Here is an 18,805-nt window from a genome sequence, read left to right as displayed (position 1 = left end):
GCAAACACACTTTACACACTTCAAAAGTTATAGAAATGCCTAAAGTAGGAAATAGGTAAGAAATCTGAAAACTATAGAGTTAACAGTAATTGCGTTAAAATCCACGCTCCAGAAATAACCACTGCCAGAGGCTTCCTCTTGTGTTCCTGGGCCTCAGGGTTCTCCCTGGCTTGCAGACAATGAGCCAAAAGCCCAGACAGCATTCCCATCTCCTGCAAAAATCAATGGGAGCATCAGCTTCCAGAATGACTGGGATGATCGGTTTTTAATCAGTTACTTACTTAAAACATTTTTATTAGAGTAATAAAACTACATGTACCAGAGAAGTGGGGTGCTGCTGCTTTTGCAAATACCCAACATGTTGGAATTGCTTTTTAAATGGATAAGGGGAAGATTCTGGAAGAATTGTGAGAAGCTTGATAGAAAAGGCCTACAATGCTTTCAAGAGACTGTTGGTGGAAATATGGACTCTCAAGATACTTCCGATGAGGCCTTGAAAAGAAATGCTGAATGTGTCGTTGCAAACTGGAAGAAAGGCGATCCTTGTTTTAAAGTGGCAGAGAATTTAGCAAAATTGAGTCCTGGTGTCAGATGGAAGGCACAATTGGAAAGTGATGAGCTGGGATACTTAGCTGAGGAGATCTCCAGACTATATGCGTGGAGGATGTAGCCTGGCTTCTCCTTGCAGCTTATGGTAAAATGCGACAGGACAGATATAAGCTGAGAATTGAACTCTTGGGTACAAGGAAACCAGAAATTGATGGTTTGTAAGATTCTGGGGTTCCAGAAAGCGAGGCCCCACAAGACGGTGCCCCACGTGAAGATTTAACCAAACATGGAACCCGACCGCCATTTCAGTACAATTCAGGATTGGAGATGGAGTTATCCAGAAAGGATCTGTGGAAAGTCCTACTGTCTGACGGTTCTGATCCCTGTAAACTGCATGCCAAGCCTATAAAATTTTTGCGAGATCTGTATAGACAGAACCTCTGCTGGTCTGGACTGGAAGGGACAGAAAAGGAACAAACTGAAGGAAAAATTTCTTCAAAGACAGACTCATGGAAATTGAGGTCTAGAGTCAAGAAATCTTGGGTAAGAAGAGCAGAGCAACCCATGTACATGGAAAGGGTGAGTTTGCCCCGGAGGCAGACAGTGGGCCCTCTGCCTAGATGCTCAGGAAGAGGGCTGCCACCCCAGGCCTCAGAGAGGGTAGAGCATATTCCCCACCACCCCACTATTTGGAGAGGGGAGAACCTTTGCCCCACAGAGGCAGAGTCCGGAGTGGCACCACGATGTCTGAGGAAGGTGGGGCCGAGAAAAAGGTGGTCTCCCCAATGGGTGGATATGTTGGAGCACCGACCCCAGCGTTTGGAGAGAAAAGGGTAGCCGCAAAGGCCCTTGGAAAGGGTTGGACTCCTGCTTTCTCTTAAGCCCCAAGGATAAAACATCATTGTATAAATGACTTTCAGACTTTGAAATTTAATGGAGTTTGTCCTGGGAGTTTTAGGAACTGTTTTGGTCCTGTGAACCCTGTTTTCCTTTCAGTTTCTCCCTATGGCAATGGGAATGTTTATCCTATGACTGTCCCTCCTTTGTATACTAGCAGCAGATAGCTTGTTCTAAGTTTCACACATCCACAGCTAGAGGGGAATTTTGCTTTAGGACAAGACCATGTGTGACTGATTTTGATGGGATCTTGTACTTATCTATTGCTACTGAAAAGATTTAAGCCAGAACACTACATATTAGAAATATAAAAACAGAAGGAAAAAATCATCAACACAACTTTTCAGCCTATTTTCCTTTTTACCAATTGTATGTTTTATACTTCCTTCATCATTTTTTTTCTCTCATAAAATCAATAAAAGATCATTGCTAAAAGTTGGGAAAACAGAGGAAAGTATAAAGAATACAATAATTACCCATAACCACAAACCAGAAACAACCATTCTCAATACCCTTAGTGCATTTGCTTTTTTTCCATGTATTCTGTCTTTGTCAACTATACTTGGAAACAGAAAACTTGGGATCAGGAAACTGTATTTGACAACTATACTTGGGATCATACTTTATGGTGTTCCGAATCCTGAGAGGCTCTGGTAGAGCATCATGGTTAGGCATGGACTCTGAAGCTAAAGTGCTGGACTCCAATCACACTACTCGCTCTTAGGAGCTGTTCAGCGTTGGGCAAGTTACTGAGCCTCTCTGTGCACCACTTCCCTCATCTATAAAGCAGAGATAAGAAATAGTAACTATCTCACAGATTTGTTACGAGGACTAACTGAGTTTATAAATGTAGAGTATCTGAACAGTATTTGGCACATAATGTGTGCTGTAAGACTTTGCTTTTTATTATTATATAACTGTTGCTTTTTACTTCAAACTGTTTCTTAAGCATTCTATGTTATAACAAACATGACATTTAATGGCTACACTACATCATAATAGCTAGCAATTTAGCATGGAGGCACTCATTTATTTAACTATTTTCTATTATTGTACATTTGATAGTCTGTAATTTTAGTTATTGTAAATGATGCTATGACTAAAAAAAATCTTTATCCCTAATTTTCCTTAAAAAAGAAAAAAAAAAAAACTACAGAGAAATGTCCTTAAAACTGGGATTATAGAATACAGCATTTGAACTTTTAAGGGCTTGTGATGCATACTGCCAAACTGCTTTCTAGAAAGGCTATACTGATCCCCAGTTCCATTTGTTTGTGTCAGAATGTTGGTTTCACACCTTTCTTCATCATTGTCAATTCTTTACTCACTTTACTCTGTACCTCACTTTTGTTTTCATCTCAAATTCCTATTTTAATGTAAGCTTTAATTACTATACATGTAACTCGATATCCTGCTTTTTTTGGTTACCCAACACTATTAAATGCACTTTCCCACGGTAGCACATAGCTTTCATAATTATGGTGCCTAACAGGTGCATAACATTCCATCAGATGAATGCACTGTGATTAATTTACCATTTGAGTTGTACATTCAAGACTCAGTTTTTCACTAGTAAGAATAAATCTAGGAAGATCATCTGAAGAAGACCCACAGATTTATTCCCCATATTTCAGATTACTTCAGTAGGATCAATTCTCAAAAGTGGAAATACTAGGTGAAAGGCTTGTTTGGATATTAACAGAGCCAATGGTAACTTAGAAGTCCCTATCAAGATGGTGGAGTGAGATACTTCAGGGCTCTGTCCCCACACAGAAGCTTTGAACAACTAGCAAGAGCTGGCAGCAACACCTTTCTCAAAGCTCAAAAGGACTGCAATAACAGGGTGAGGTGCCAAAACAAGAAAAAAGTACTTAAAAGTGGAAGGATCTCATGGCATCCTGGCTGGCCTCTTCCCCACCCCTTACCAGACTGGCACAGAGCCAGCCCATGCTACCAGGGCAGATCCCTGCAGATCCCTGGTCCTGGTTCCATAGGGAGCAGAGTAACCCTCATGCACATATTGGGAGCATGTATGTCTGGTCCAATCTCTTTGGTAGTGGCCTGAGGGACTCACATCCCAGAACTTGCCCTGCATGTAAAAGGCAGCTCACCGAGCTCTCCTACAGAATGCTATAGGAGAGCAGCTGGTTGTGCCACCTGCAGCAAGGGATTGCTGGCTGTAGGACATACGGTGCAGTACCTGCAGATCGTGAGGCAACTGTTTCCTAGGAAAGAGAGGACATTCAGAACCCTGTATACAGGTGAATTCCTAGAGCCACATGCACATGCCCAAGAAAAGACCCAAGCACAGAAAGGATGAGAGAGGCACCTATGCTTTGGCCTAGTGCTATTCTCTAAATTCAATGTATGGATGATAAGCCCTGAAGGAGAACACTTGCACAGTTCAATCTGTAAAGAGACTGGGAAAAGTATTTTCTGTTTCTCTCTCTCTCTTTTTTTTTTTGTTAGTTCCTGCTATTCATGGAAAGCTCTGTTATTATAACACAACTGGATATAAGCTTAAGGAACAGACATCTCGGAGAGAGTCTAAATTCCAGTGCAACACATTAAAATATCAAAATGTCCAGGCATCACCAAAAGGTTACAAAATATGCAAAGAAACAGGAACCAATGGTCTAGGCAAAGGAAAAGATTAAAGCACTAGAAACTACAAATGAGGAGGACAAGACCTAGGACATCCCAGACAAAGACTTTTAAAAAATGGCTCAATATACTCAAGGAGCTTGTGGCGGTTTGAATGCATTATGTCCCCCAAAATGCCATTTTCTTTGATGTAATCTTGTGTGGACAGACATATCAGTGTTGATTAGATTGTAATTCTTTCAGTATTTCCGTGGAGATGTGCCCCACCCAACTGTGGGTGATGACTCTGATTGGCTAATTTCCATGGAGGTGTTACCCCACCCATTCAGGGTGGGTCTAAATTAAATCACGGGAGCCATATAAATGAGCTGACAAACAGAAGGAACTCAGTGCATTTTGAAGAGGAGCTACAGCCAAGAGGGACACTTTGAAGAATGCACAGAAGCTGAGAGAGTAGCTGCAGATGAGAGACAGTCTGAAGACGGCCGTTGAAAGCAGACTTTTACTCCGGAGAAGCTGAGAGAGGACAAAACACCCCAAGAGCAACTAAGAATGACAGTTTTGAGGAACTGCAGTGTAGAGAGGAACGTCCTGGGAGAAAGCCATTCTGAAACCAGAACTTTGGAGCAACCGCCAGCCAGGTGCTTTCCCAGCTAACAGATTTTTCTGGACACCATTGGCCATCCTCCAGTGAAGGTATCCTTTGTTGATGGACACTTCATAGCCTTAAGACTGTAACTTTGTAACCAAATAAACCCTTTATAAAAGCCAATCCCTTTCTGGTATTTTGCATTCTGGGAGCATTGGCAAACTAGAACAGAGCTAAAAGAAAACATGGACAAAGAACTAAAGGAAATCAGGAAAATAAGATGAATACAAAGAGAGTAACAATAGAGACACGGAAAATATGAAAAGGAACCAAACAGAGCTGAAGGCTTCAGAAACAGAAATTAAAAATTCCCTATAGGGGTTTAACAGCAGATTGTAATTGGCAGAAGAAAGAATCAAGAAAAGTGAACAAAGCCTGAGGTACCTGAGGGACACCATCAAATATACCAATATATGCATTGTGGGAGTCCCAGAAGGAGAAAAAAAGGAGAAAGGGGCAGAGAGAATATTCAAAGAAATAATGGCGGAAAACTTCCCATACATAAAAAGACATGAACATACATATCCAAGAAGCTCAACAAATTCCAAATAGAATAAAACCAAATAGACCCACTCCATGGCATATTTTTTATTATTTTTTTTATTTTGAAATAAATTCAAAGTTATAGGAACAGTTGCAAAAACAATACTAACCCCATACACAGAATTCCATCATACCCTGACCCGTCTCCCCCGATAGCTCAATCCATCAACTTTAACATGCTGTCACACCGCTATTTCTTTCCCTCCCTCCCTATCATCCATCATCTACTGCTCTGTCTTCTGAACATATGAGAGCTAGCTGCACACATCCTTGAACATACACTATAATTCACGTATACACTTCCCATGAACAAGAACATTCTTTTATGCAATCCCATTAAGCATAGCTAAGAAGTACAAGAGATTCAACAATGATACAAAGCTTACATTCTATATTTCTTTTTCCTTATGTCTCAACTGTGTCTCTTTGAGCCATCTGTCCTCTATCCTCCAATCCCATCCAAGTTCATCCTTGGCATTCAACTGTCATCTATTTAGACTGTCTTTTTTATTTTCAGTTGTGGAAACATATATACAGCCTAAATCTTCTCATTCCACCCTCTCCCTAGTCTTCCATTAGTGGGATTAATCACATTTAGAATGTTGTAATGCTCTTTCCCACCATCCATTACTAAGAAATTTCCCTTCACCCCCAAACAGCAACACTACACTCATTTCTTAACTCCCCATTGCTGCTTCCCCCATTTCTCTTAACCCAAACTCTACTTTTCATGCTATGGTTATATTCTCTGATAATTCTTTGTGTTTTCTGTGGGGCTTAAAATTAGCCTCTTAAATCCATATCAATCTTGTATTTCTTTGATACCACCTTCACTTCAACAGGACACATTAAACTCTGTTTCTATTACTCCTCCATTCCCCCACCTTATATAGTTGTCTAAAATTACATATTTTACGTTGAGTTCAAAACCACTGATTTGTCATTAGAGTTTGTGTATTTTATATCATGTAGGAAGTAAATAGTGGAGTTACAGTTCAAAAATTATTGACTTCTATTTGTATTCCATTGTGGTTTGGAGAATGTGCTTTGAGTATATTCAATTTTTTTTTTTTTTTTTTTAGGCTTGTTTTATGTCCCAGCTTATGTTCCCTTCTGGAGAAAGATCCGTGATTCACTAGAGAAAAAATGAGTGTCCTGGTGATTTTGGGATGTAAGGTTACTATATATGTCTGTTAAAATTCTCGTATATCTCTTTCTCCTTTCTTGTTTTTCTGTTGGTAGAGCTCCCTCTAGTATCTGAAGTCGGGCAAGCTCTTTTTATTGGCAAACTCTCTGAGCATTTGTTGTCTGTGAAAATATTAAGCTCTCCCTCAAATTTGAAGGAGAGTTTTGCTGGATAAAGTATTCTTGATTGGAAAATTTTTCTCTCTCAGAATTTTAAGTATGTCATGCCACTCTGCCTTCTCACCTCCATGGTGGCCGCTGAGTAGTCACAACTTAGTCTTATGTTGTTTCCTTTGTATGTGGTGAACTGCTTTTCTCTTGCTGCTTTCAGAACTTGCTCCTTCTCTTCAGTATTTGAGAGTCTGATCAGAATGTGTCTCAGAGTGGGTTTATTTGGATTTATTCTATTTGGAGTTTGCTGGGCATTTATGCTTTGTGTATTTATATTGTGTAGAAGGTTGGGGAAGTTCTCCCTAACAATTTCTTTGAATACTCTTTCTAGACCTTTACCCTTCTCTTCCCCTTCTGGGACACCAATGAGTCTTAAGTTTGGACGTTTTATTTTATCTATCATATCCCTGAGATCCATTTCGATTTTTTCGATTTTTTTTCTCCATTCTTTCTTTTGTTCTTTCATTTTCTGTTCTGTGGACTTCTAGGACACTGAAACGTTGTTCAGCTTCCTCTAGTCTTGTATTGTAAATATCCAGAGTCTTTAATTTGGCCAACAGTTTCTTCTATTTCCATAAGATCTTCTATTTTTTTATTTACTCTTGCAATGTCTTCTTTATGTTGCTTATATCCTGGGCCATGGTCTTCTTGATGTCCTTTAAATCCTTTGCCATGTTTTCGTTCCTCGATTGTAGTTCTTTGATTAATTGTGCAAGGTACAGTGTTTCTTCTGATATCTTGATTTGTGTGTTTGGAGTTGGATTCTCCATATCGTCTGTTTTTATTACATGCATTAAGATTTTCTGTTGTTTTTGGCCTCTTGGCATTTGCTTTGCTTGATAGGGTTCTTCCAAGTTGTAAAAAAAAAAAAATACCTATCTAATTTTTCAGAAACACAGTTTGGTGGCGTACACTTTAACTAACCAGCAGATGGTGTCTGTGAGTCACCTATACCCCTCAAGTCAGTTCTCCACCTTGTCCCCACAGTGTGTGGGGAAATGATTCTTGTAGGGTTCAGTTGGAGAACTCAGTTTGGGTGTGTTGCTGGAGCCGTCCACCCTGAATGTGGGGCGTGTGTACGGGTGGCCGAGGAGGAAGGACAGCTTTAATATTCAAATCCCCCAGGTTCCCAGAGACTGAAGGCCGCCACAAAAGTCTAAGCCTTCATTTCATTTCAGCCCCAGACCCTCTCTCTCACTGTCCCACAAACCACCGGACTTGGTGTAGTGTCCCTGGATTCTCTGAGTGGGTCCCCCCGCCCAGCCATGATCCTCCAGGACCTCTGCCGAGGGAATGCCTTGCTACGTCACCAGTGCGCGCCGTCCCTCAAGGGAAGCCCCAGGCCGCTGGGCCGTGCCGGCTTGCTTTCAGCCTGATGCAGAGATGGCCGAACGGGGCGTCTCCACACCCACTCCTTGCACAGTTCCTCCTTCCCAGCTCCGGGACAACTGGCGGGGCTCTGGGCTGTGGGCATGGCCCCGGGCAGGAGTTTATCCAGCCCTCCAGGGAGCCAGCTGCTAGCCACGGGGTTTCTTTCAGCTTCCGGCTCTCCCCGCCGTTCCCCCGGCCCCAAGAGTATCTGCAGCAGGCTGTTTTCCAGGCCAGACACCGAGAGGCCAGCCCAGCCCCCTCTTGCTGTGGTTTACTGTGTGGTTCCCACTATTGCTGCTGCAGCCGTTCCTGGGTTTTTCCCTTTTTTTTTTAAAAGAGCCCATTGGTCTCCAAACACCAAACCCCGGCTTCCCAAGACCGCTGCGCGGCTGCGGATCTTCCAGCCAGCTCACTCACTCATTTCAGAATGCAGACTCCCAGTTTCACGAAGTATACGGCCCCTTTGGAACTAGCAGAACTCGTCCAGCTGGTGCATCGCTGTAACCGGTATTCTGGGTCACCCTCTGGTTTTTATCTAGTGTTTTTCACGGAGGTGTTTTTTTGCCGTCTCACCTAGCCGCCATCTTAGTTTCCTCTCCATGGCATATTTTAATCAAACTGCTGATTGCCAAAATTAAAGAGAGAATTCTGAAAGCCACAAAAGAGAAGCAATGTATCATACAAAAGGGAGCCTCAGAAAGATCAATGCTGATTTCTCATAGATACTATGTAAGGAAAAAGGCAGTGGGATGACATATTTAAAGTGCTGAGAACAAAAAATTGCCAACCAATACTTCTATCTTCAGCAAAACTGTCTTTAAAAAATGAGGGAGGGATTAAGACATTCCCAGATAAACAAAAGTTGAGGGAGTTTGTCACCACTAGACTGGCCCTACAAGAGATGCTAGCAGGAGTTCTGCAGATTGAAAGGAAAGGACAACAAACAACAGACTGAATCTGCATGAAGAAATAAAGATCTCCCCTCAGGTTAATGAGATGGGTAAATATAGATGCTGGTACTATTGTATTTTTGGTTTGTGACTCCATTTTTTACTTCCTACAGATCTAAAAGGCAAATGCAGAAAATACAGTAAGAAAACAGTGGTTTGGGACTCCATGTATAAACATATACTTTGTGACAAGAATTGCATAAAGGTGGTGGGAGGGATTGGAGGGGTATAGGAAAATAGTTTGTATATACTACTGAAGCTAAATTGGTATCAGAGCAAAGGAGAAAGTTACAGATTTAGGATGTTAAATTTAAGCCCCATGGAAGCTACAAAGAAAATACTGGAGAATATGCAAGCTTATAGATACAAAATTAGAGAACAGGTTGCCGGTGGGGGGCGGGGGGGGCGGCGGCAGAAGAACAGGAAGTTAATGTATCATGAGTATAGCATTTCTGTTTGGGGAAATGGCAACCTTTTAGTCATGGAAGGTAGTGAGGGTACTGCAACATAGTAAATGTGATTAATCCCAATGAATGGCATGCTAGGGAGTGACTGAGATGAAAAATTTCATGTTGTATATATGTTCTCACAAGAAAAGAAAAAAGAACTAAAGAGACAATGACAATTAAAGGCAATATAATTCTGGATGGAGTCTAACAAGGGAGGAGGCTCGAAGGACATTATTGAGACATATAAAAAATGGAATACAGACCATATTTTATATCAATGTTAAACTGCTTGAACTTGATAATTGCAGTTAAGATTTGTTCTTAGGAAATGCATATGGCAGCATTAAGTGTTCAGGGAGCATGATGTATACAACCTACACGCAAGTGTTCAGAAATGGACTGATGGATAGAATGATAAGGCAAATGTGGCAAAATGTTAAAATTGTTGGATATGGGTATAGTTTAAATTATTTTTGTAACTATCCTGTAAGTTTGAAAATATTTCAAAACATAAAGTTAAAAAAATTAATAATCCCAAGTGTGTGAGTACCATCAGACAGTGCTCTGAAGACAGAGGCCATGTCACACTCATCTGTTTCCTTTTCAGGCCCTATAGTGGTTGTCAAGGAGTCTGTTTTCAATAAATCCCCAATGAATTTATTTACTTAAGCATATTGTGTTATTACCGGAAACAAAGCTATTAACAGTGGCCCAGATGAATAGTAGGAGGGAGGCATGGTGGCAACGCACTCATCAACAATAAAGGGAGATGTTTGGGGAAGTAAGTCTTACCCGTTTTCCAATTTATAGCAGAAATTACATAAATATTACCTTTTTCTAAGAATATACTTTCCTTCAGAGATGAAGATTAAACCATGAGTCAACCATTAAACTACCTCAGATTTCAGTTCAGAAGGCATACAAACAATAAATAGTGAGCTAAGAATTCAAAGAAAATGGCTCCTGAGGAGAGAGCTGGGTGTACCTGAAAGGTAATATGAACAAAACTGACAACTACCTCCCACTGTTCTGCATCCACTAAACCTTTACGAAGCGAGGGGCTCATGCCACCAAACCCACACAGCTCCCTCCAACAGCACAGATGAGCAGCTTGAGCTCCTGCTCTCACCTCAGGTCCCCATAGCCATTGGCCCTGTGGAGGCCCCGGATCACTGTCTGCTGGAGGGAGGGAGGGAGGGAAGGAAAGAGGGAAGGAGGGAAGGAAGGAAGGAAGGAGGGCTATAACCCTCCTGGGTTATTATTTTTATGGACCCTTTTTTTGTTGTTGTTGACACTTTTACAGGAATTTTGTTGTTATTGTTGTTCCTAAGACAGATGAGAAAGCAGATAGAGAAATAGTTTTGGCTTACATTGTTATTATTATTGTTATTATTATTTTAAAGCTTGTTAATGGAAAATCTGTCTACAAAAGTAGCCACATAGTATGATGAACCCCCATGTACCTAAGTTCACTTTCCTTTTAACATTTTAACAATAGTAGTTTTCTCAAGTTCAAAATCACATGCTTGTTTTATTAAACATACCCCTCTGTTACTTCTTTTCCTTATATTCTTGTTTTTGCTTCTGGATAATGGCCTGTGGTATGGCAAGGACCAATGTGGGGATCTCTTTGGAGGTTGTCTAGTGATGACTTACCAATGTTAACTGAGTCTTCCCAGTCTTCCAGCACTTCTGTGACAATGAGCACATACACGTATGTTCTGTGCTTCCTTTCCTGGTTCTGAAGGGCAAAGACAAGGACAGTGGAAGAGTTTTCCTTAGAGAGCTAAGATTACTTAAATGAGACACATTCATGCATATACCAGAGGACTTAGACAATCATAAATGGAAAAGTGCCAGAGGGCCTATTTAAAACACACCACACTTGAATTTGAGGGTATGCTGGGGCTTCTAAAGCCAAGGCTTTACATTCTTTTTCCCTTATTCCTTCCTTAAGTGCCAATTCACAGGAATTTAATTCAACTAGACAGAACATCAGAAAGATGGATAGGGTAGGGGCCCCAAAGAGGGCTACTACTCTGATCATCTTTATTCCCTTGATTTCTCACTTCCATCTTCCTCCAAACTCGGCACCAGTGCCTATATCCTTGGTGCTCCCTCCTTTGCTATAGCTACTTACTTTCTATTTTTCTCTGTCTTTCCTACACTTATCTATCCTTCTTCTCACCTTGAGAGAGGTAGGGATGGGAGGAACAAAATTAAAAGTAATTCTAGTTGTTTGGAAGAAGAGTCTAAAGGATTCAAAAGAAAGCATGCTATTCTGTTGTGCTGCTTGTTTTAAAAACTCGAAACAGAGGTAGCATCTTTCGTAGATTAAAATGATGTGGTTATTAACAGGGTATCATCTATACCAACCATTTAAACAGACTTACCTCAAAAATTCCAACTAATCTTCCTAATGTCCCTTTTACTCCAGCCTGAAAAGTGGGGGGAAAAAAATCAACACATTCACATTGTTTATATTGCTGGTCTCATTCTGCAACGTCTTGAGTAGCTTGTAAAATAGAAATAAAAAACAAAAGGAGTACGCTTTGGAGGATTATACGTTGCGTGAGTGTATCTCAATAAAATTTGCATTTTAAAACAAAACAAACAAACAAAAAACATACAAAAGGACACAGCGTGGGCAGACTTCAGGTCTATGGAGGTTATACCAGTGTTTCGCTGTGTGTCACAGACTGATAACAGCAGGGTACATTCTGGAGAAGGAGAATTCCTCTTATTTTCTCCTGGTCTCTCTCCCCAGTGCAAAGCTGGCCAAACACAGCAAGATAATCAAGGCCATGAAGCCATACCAAAGACATTTTTAAGTATTAATTACTTCATTCACTTATTCATTCATTCAACAAATACGTTTCAAAGGCTCAATTTGTGCCAGATTACAGTGTAGGTGCTGGAAGTAGAGAACTGAACAGGCTAGATACAAGATCCAGGAAGCAGAACTCTTGTTTGACTTGTTCTTGGCTGGGAACAGAGCTCGGGACTCTGCAGAAACTCAGTAAAGCATAAATTAACAAATACACAAACATGATAATTCTAAAAGTGATAGGACGGAAATGCATAGTGATGGGACTGACAGAGAGCAACAGGGAGGGGCGACTTCAGGCAGTGTTTAGGCCTTCAGAGTATATATTGCATCTCCCATCTGCCCTTTCATATTTTTCAGATCTGTCTCTGATGCATTCTACATGAAATTTTCAGTCTATTTCAATTGAATGCAGGCCAGAATTATCCCATCTCTTAGCCTATTTTTTTATTTGATTACTCCAGTTTTCGTTTCAATTGTTCTTTTCATATCTACCTATTTCCATTATGTCCACTCTTGTTTCCATAATTTGTTATTCTTTGTAAATGGAAGTTATGTTTTCATTTACTTTCTGACATTCTGAACATATTTATTTTAGTTCTTTGTCAGGCTGTTCTATAAGTCATTTCATCTTATGTGAATTCATGTTCTAGTTGGTGAAGGGCTTACTTTTGAGGCTGTTATCACCAGGCTCTCCAGAGCTAGGTCTTAAAATGTTAGTTTGGGGTTCCTGCTCTAAGGTGCCATTGGGGATACTGCAGATCTTGCAAACAGAGCCATAAAATCAGAAGGTGGCTAGACTCCATCCTTCGTTGTGTACTGCATCTGGGTCTTTCTCCCTACCTAAGCCCATGTCTTTGTAAAAGCCTCAGCTCCTTGTAATCTTTCATATGCTCCCCCTCCCCCAAATCTCAGGAGGGAGGGACACTTGGATCCCCCTTACTCAAAGGGGTCTAACTGCCAGCTACCACTGCTGCCTCTGGACCTGAGGCTATGCGGATTGCAATGTCTTTTTGTCATTCTGTGATTCTGCTGTTTCTGATCCATTTCAGTATTCACCTTCTTTCTAAGTCTAGCTATGTCTCTTTGGCTTTTGCTTTTTATAGTGTATCTGTCCTTGCTGGGTATTTGGAGAAGAGATGAGGGAAAGATGAAAGCCCTGTGCCATCCAACTCAGAAGTGACTGGATAATGCTATAATTTGTTTTCTGTTACTGCTGTCATATTAAGTATTTAATACATTAAAAATTAAAGCAAAAATATTTTCTAAACATAGTAGGTGCTTAATAAGTTTGTAAAGATTGAACAAAAATTTAAAATAAGTACTCTAAAAGTTCATAAGATATATTTAACAGTAAAAACAATACAAGATTTAAAGGCCTGGACTCCTGGGTGAGCTATATTTTGAGATTAATCTTACTAATAATCTGGCAAACACTTTTTTTCCTTTCTCTTGCCAATATGCCTGCATTTTCCACTATTTTATATTCATTCTTTTTCCAATGTGGCTTTCAGCTTACTTGAATGGAAAATGTCTACCTTTTCTTATTTAAATTGCTTCTCTACATTTTTAGAAATAATTGCCCTCCACAGTCAGCTCAGACTAGCTAGACTGTACTTCATGAATTAGCCAATGAAATAAGTGGGGCAAACTGGTAGGCCAGCCTGGGCTAGAAAGCCAATTCTGCACTCTGATCCCAGGCAGCCTGAACACACTCAGATAATCTCCTGAGACAGGTCACATGTGCTCCTACCACAAGCCTCCACTGACAGGGCCTCAGAGTAAAGCAGGTCATAGGCGGGGGGTGGGGATGGGGGTGGGTGCAGGAAGGTTAGAAAAGATTTATAGAGGCCACCATTCACCTTTCTCTTCTGTAAAGTGCAGAGGGAGCATTCTTCTCTTTAGCAGTTACTGTCCAACTATTTTTTTTTTCTTAAAGAAACCAAAAGTTTAGAAAAGGAGATAAACATTTCAGTTCTTAAAAGTCACAGTGCTGATAGAGAAAGATTCCTCTCAAGTAAAGATCCTCTAAGACAGAGTTCACTTTTACCATTTTACTTTTTCACAGTCTGTCCAACCCAGATTCCAACCTTCATCTCCTAACCCTCTCCTAAATGCTGCCACAAGCAATCTGAGAGTCAGTTATTTTTATCTCTCACATGATTGCTGCATGCGGGTCAGGGTAGGTGTCAGGGTCACATCTGACAGATACTTGACTCAGACTCTATTTGATTCAGGGTATATGTTAAGTTTGGTCCACTGAGGGTGCTGGTACGGGTTTGTTTTTCTCAAAATTGTATGAAAACAGTTAAAAATCCAAGCTATATGTCAAAAGCCCCAAATCCAGAGAAGGAGTCCTTATTTAAAAGCCAATCTTGTCAACAAAATGGCTTTGGTTGGGACTAAGGTATATCAGACTGAAGGATAGAGGATGATATTCACTGTGTTTTAAAACTTCAACTTCTGTGAGACCAAAGGTAGAGATGTTTGTTTGGTGGAAAGTCTTTATTTTCTGTAGCACACTATATAATTTAACTTGTATGGTCAGTTTATTCAAACACCATAATTACATGGAACCTTGAATAGGGAGTGAGATCTGGTTTGTTTGTACAGGTTGATGCGAGGTCCCGGTACATCGCAGAGTAATTTGGACAGGGGATAAAAAAGTATTTGAAAAGCCCTCTTGAGGGACTAGGGAAAAATCTGGAAATATTAAATTTACCCACCTGGGGAATTTCTTATATTCTTATAAGCACTGGAGATTACCAGTTTAGTAGGCCAAGTCCTCAATCTTGGGGCTTGCCCTTATGAAGCCTGTCACTGCAAAGGAGAGGTTAAGCCTACTTATAATGGTGCCTAAGAGTTACCCCCAGAGCACCTCTTCTGTTGCTCAGATGTGGCCTCTAAGCCAAAGTGGCAGGTGGACTCGCTGCCCTCCCCCTATGTGGAATCTGACTCCTAGGGGTGTGGATCTCCCTGGCAACATGGGACATGCGCCCAAGGATGAGACTTGACCCAGCATCCTGGGATTGAGAAAGCCTTCTTGACAAAAAGGGGGAAGAAAAATGAAACAAAGTAAAATTTCAGTGGCTGAGAGATTTTAAATGGAGTAAAGAGGTCATTCTGGTTAAATATATAACGCTTTTTGGTTTTTGGTGTGTGGGAAAGGCTAGAAGGAAATACCTGAAACTGTTGAACTGCAACCCGGTAGCCTCGATTCTCGAAGACAAGTATATAACTGTATAGCTTAGACAGTGTGACCATGTGATTGTAGAAAACCTTGTAGCTCACACTCCCTTTGTCCAGTGTACAGGCAGATGAAATATGGGGACAAAAAAGTAAATGAATAATAGGGGAGATGGGTTGTTTTGGGTGTTCCTTTTTACTTTCATTTTTCTTCTTATTTTTATTATTATCATTTTGATTATTGAAAATGTTCAAAAATTGTGGTGATGAATGCACAACTATATGATGATACTTTGAACAATTGATTGTATACTTTGGATAACTGTATGGTGTGTGACTATATCAATACAATTGCAAGGAAAAAAAAAAAAAAGCCAATCTTGGCCAATAGTGAGAATTCCAAATAAAATATACATTGCCCTTCATTATTCATCCAAATGGAGGTGAATGCTTCCTTGAACTTCAAAGTATACAATACCAATTCTAGGGGTACAGCAACATTCTGAAACAGAGTTTTTACCCTCAAGCAGACATATTGGGAGACACCTTTGGTTGCCTACCCCATGGTCATTCCCTCTTCCTCCTTTGTTACCAGGAAAACCCTGATTCTTTTGAGATGAGGGTCATGGCAAGCTTGGAAAAGGCATGCCTAAGTCAGTCATGGGAATTCTGCTCCCTTCTGGTTCAGGGCTGTTGCATGTGACCCAGTTCTGGCCATTGGCCCCTGAGAGGATGTCTCCCAGAAGATTCTGGGTTAGATTTTAAGCCATGATAAAAAGAACTGTACAAGAAGAAATCCTACTCCTTTTTGCTTGTCAGGCGGGAACCTGAAACTTGGAGTCACTACAGTCATCTTGTGACCACAAGGGGAAGGCCAAGAGAATCAACAAGAAACTAACCCAAAGCCCTGATGCTGCTGAGCTGCTGAAACAACTTGGTAACTGCCAACCTTCTAGGCTTCTTATGTGAGAAAAATAACTGATGCTATTGAAACCACTTTTAGGTATTATGTTATTTGCAGCTGAAAGCCTCCTCCTGCTTCTTTCCCCTTGTTTAAAAGGTAGTTCTCTCAGAAAGACCAAGTGTCCCACAACAAAAATTCCTTGTCACTTAAGAGAGCTGTAGGATAAAAGCTTCTTCTATTACAAGTAATAAGCCCAGTCCCAAAAAGAGCTCAGGGGAGCAATTCTAATGCAAGTGGCCTGTATGAGGAAGCCCACAAAACAAAAATATATGGTCTTCAAGGTGTAGAACTTTCTGGCACCCATCAAACTTAGCAATGACAGAAGAAAAGAATCAGTGTAGGCAGATGGAAGTAGATAGGAAGCCAGGGTAGGTTCTGTGTAATCCTATCAGAGTTTTTTGTTTGTTTTTTTAAATTAAGCATTTCAAACATCAAAAAAGTAAATAAAATCAACATCCGCACCCCCATTAGCCAGTTTTGTTATTAATGTTATTTTGTGTCTAATTTTTTTAAAAGAAATAAAACATTACTGTACAACTGAAGCCCCCCTATATACCCCAACCCCTGCTAAAGGCAACATGAATTTTGTGTTTAGCTTTGTCTTGCATGTTTTCATACTTTTACAACTTAGGTATGTATCCACTATTAACAGTATACAGTGTTTTCTGCATTTCCTCTACTGAATTAAAAACAAAACAAACAAACAAAAACAAACAAGACAATGGACAATACTATAATGTAAATGTTTTGCAACTTTTTTTCCCCTCAATATTATATTTCAGAGTTTTAGCTATATTGATACATGTAGTTCTAGTTAACTCATTTTAATTGTTGAGCAGTAAGAACAGTAATCTATTTTAGGAATATACCGCAATTTATTATTCCCTTATTGGTAGACACTTAGTCCTGCTATTTTAAAAAGCACTGCAAAAAAACCTTCTTGTAGATCTACTTGTTACCCTGTGTAAGACTTTCTCTTAAGATCTGTATTAAAAGTCAAATTTCTGAGTCACAAAGTATAAGTACCTCTAATTTTCTCTGATGTTATCAAGTTGTTCCCTGCAGTAGATCATCTGCAGAAATGGCTGCAATTCCCTACCTCTCTATACATGCCTTTAAAATGTGATTTTGCCACACTTCCTACCAAGAGGTAGAATCTTTTTCTCTGTATCTAGGTTGGCCTTTGATTTGCTTTGGCCAAAAGAATGCAGAAGGATGGTGTACCAGTTTCAAGCAAGGCCTCAAGGGCCATGCAGCTTCCACACTCTCTCCGGGCACCCTGCTACTGCCACGTGACTAAGCCTGAGCCAGCCTCCTAGAGGATGAAAGACCACAGCTGTCCCAGCAGAGGCTATCCCAAAGCTGCCCATGGCCAACTCACCTCCAAACCATGAGAGGGCTGGCCAAGATCAGCAGAGCTGGCTACTCATCCCCAGCTGGCTGCAGCTGACAGCATACGAACCACCTAGTTGACCCATGGGTTTGTGAGCAAAAATAGTTACTTACTATTTTGAGCCCCTTAGTGTTTTATTTACTTTTTATTTTTTATTTTCAGAGCAGTTGTAGGCTTACAGAAAAATCATGCAGGAATCACAGAGTTCCCAATACTCTTCTCGCACACTCACAGTTCCCCCTACTATTAACTTTTTTTTTTTTAATTAGTGTGGTATTTTTGTTACAATTGATGAAACAATATTATAATTATGGTATTAACTTTAGCTCACTGTTTACATTCACTCCCTTTATTTTACAGTTCTATGGTATTTTTTGTTGTTTGTGTGTGTGTGAGTGTGTGTGTGTGTGGTAACTTATATACCCAAGTTTAACATTAAATAGCAGCATGATAGCATCATTGCCTTATTCCTCTCTATAATGGGAATGTTTTGAAAATTTAAAAAGTAGGATTTTTGTGGTAGGTTGTATTAGACACCCTATCATGTTAAGAAAGCTTTCAGTTTTTATGATGAATGGGTGATGAATTTAATAAATAATTTTTCTTCACCAACTGAGATGTCATTTTTTTTTCTTTTCATCTCTTAATGAAGTAAATTACATAAATACCTTGTCTAAGATTGAACTATCCTTGTATTCTTGGGATAATCCTGTTATATGATGGTCTGATAAAGCACTGGGTACTCTTCTTATTTTACCTAGGAATCTTGTATACATGTTAATAAGTGAGAATGTGTAGCTCTTTTCTAGTTTTAATTATCAAGATCAGAGGTCAGCTAACTATGGATCATGAGCCAAATTCATCCCGCCAACACTTTTTGTAAATAAAGTTTTATTGTAACAGAGACCACATGGCTTGCAGAGCCTAAAATATTTACTATTTGACCCTTTATGGAAAGTATGCTGATCTCTGATCAAGGTTATATTAGGCTTAGAGAGGAGGGGGCAAGATGGAGGCATAGGAAGATATGGCATTTACTTATTGCCCTAGAGCAACCAGTATATAGC

At 40.1% G+C, this 18,805-nt stretch overlaps 1 protein-coding gene across 1 annotated transcript in view; it reads right to left on the bottom strand.

Moving 5' to 3' along the window:
- The window catches only part of NUDT3 (nudix hydrolase 3), a 167,674-nt gene that overhangs the window by 8,567 nt on the left and 140,302 nt on the right, over nt 1-18,805 (bottom strand). The window contains exons 3-4 of the mRNA XM_037844258.1: nt 11,762-11,806; nt 11,025-11,109 (exon numbers count right to left, since the gene is read on the bottom strand). Coding sequence (XP_037700186.1) covers nt 11,025-11,109; nt 11,762-11,806 — 130 coding nt within the window. The remainder of the gene's footprint in view (nt 1-11,024; nt 11,110-11,761; nt 11,807-18,805) is intronic.

Source organism: Choloepus didactylus, chromosome 7, assembly GCF_015220235.1.
Source record: "Choloepus didactylus isolate mChoDid1 chromosome 7, mChoDid1.pri, whole genome shotgun sequence".
Classification (NCBI taxonomy): domain Eukaryota; kingdom Metazoa; phylum Chordata; class Mammalia; order Pilosa; family Megalonychidae; genus Choloepus; species Choloepus didactylus.
The sequence above is the reverse complement of the archived record's forward strand: the minus strand, read 5'-3'. Positions and strand labels throughout refer to the sequence as shown.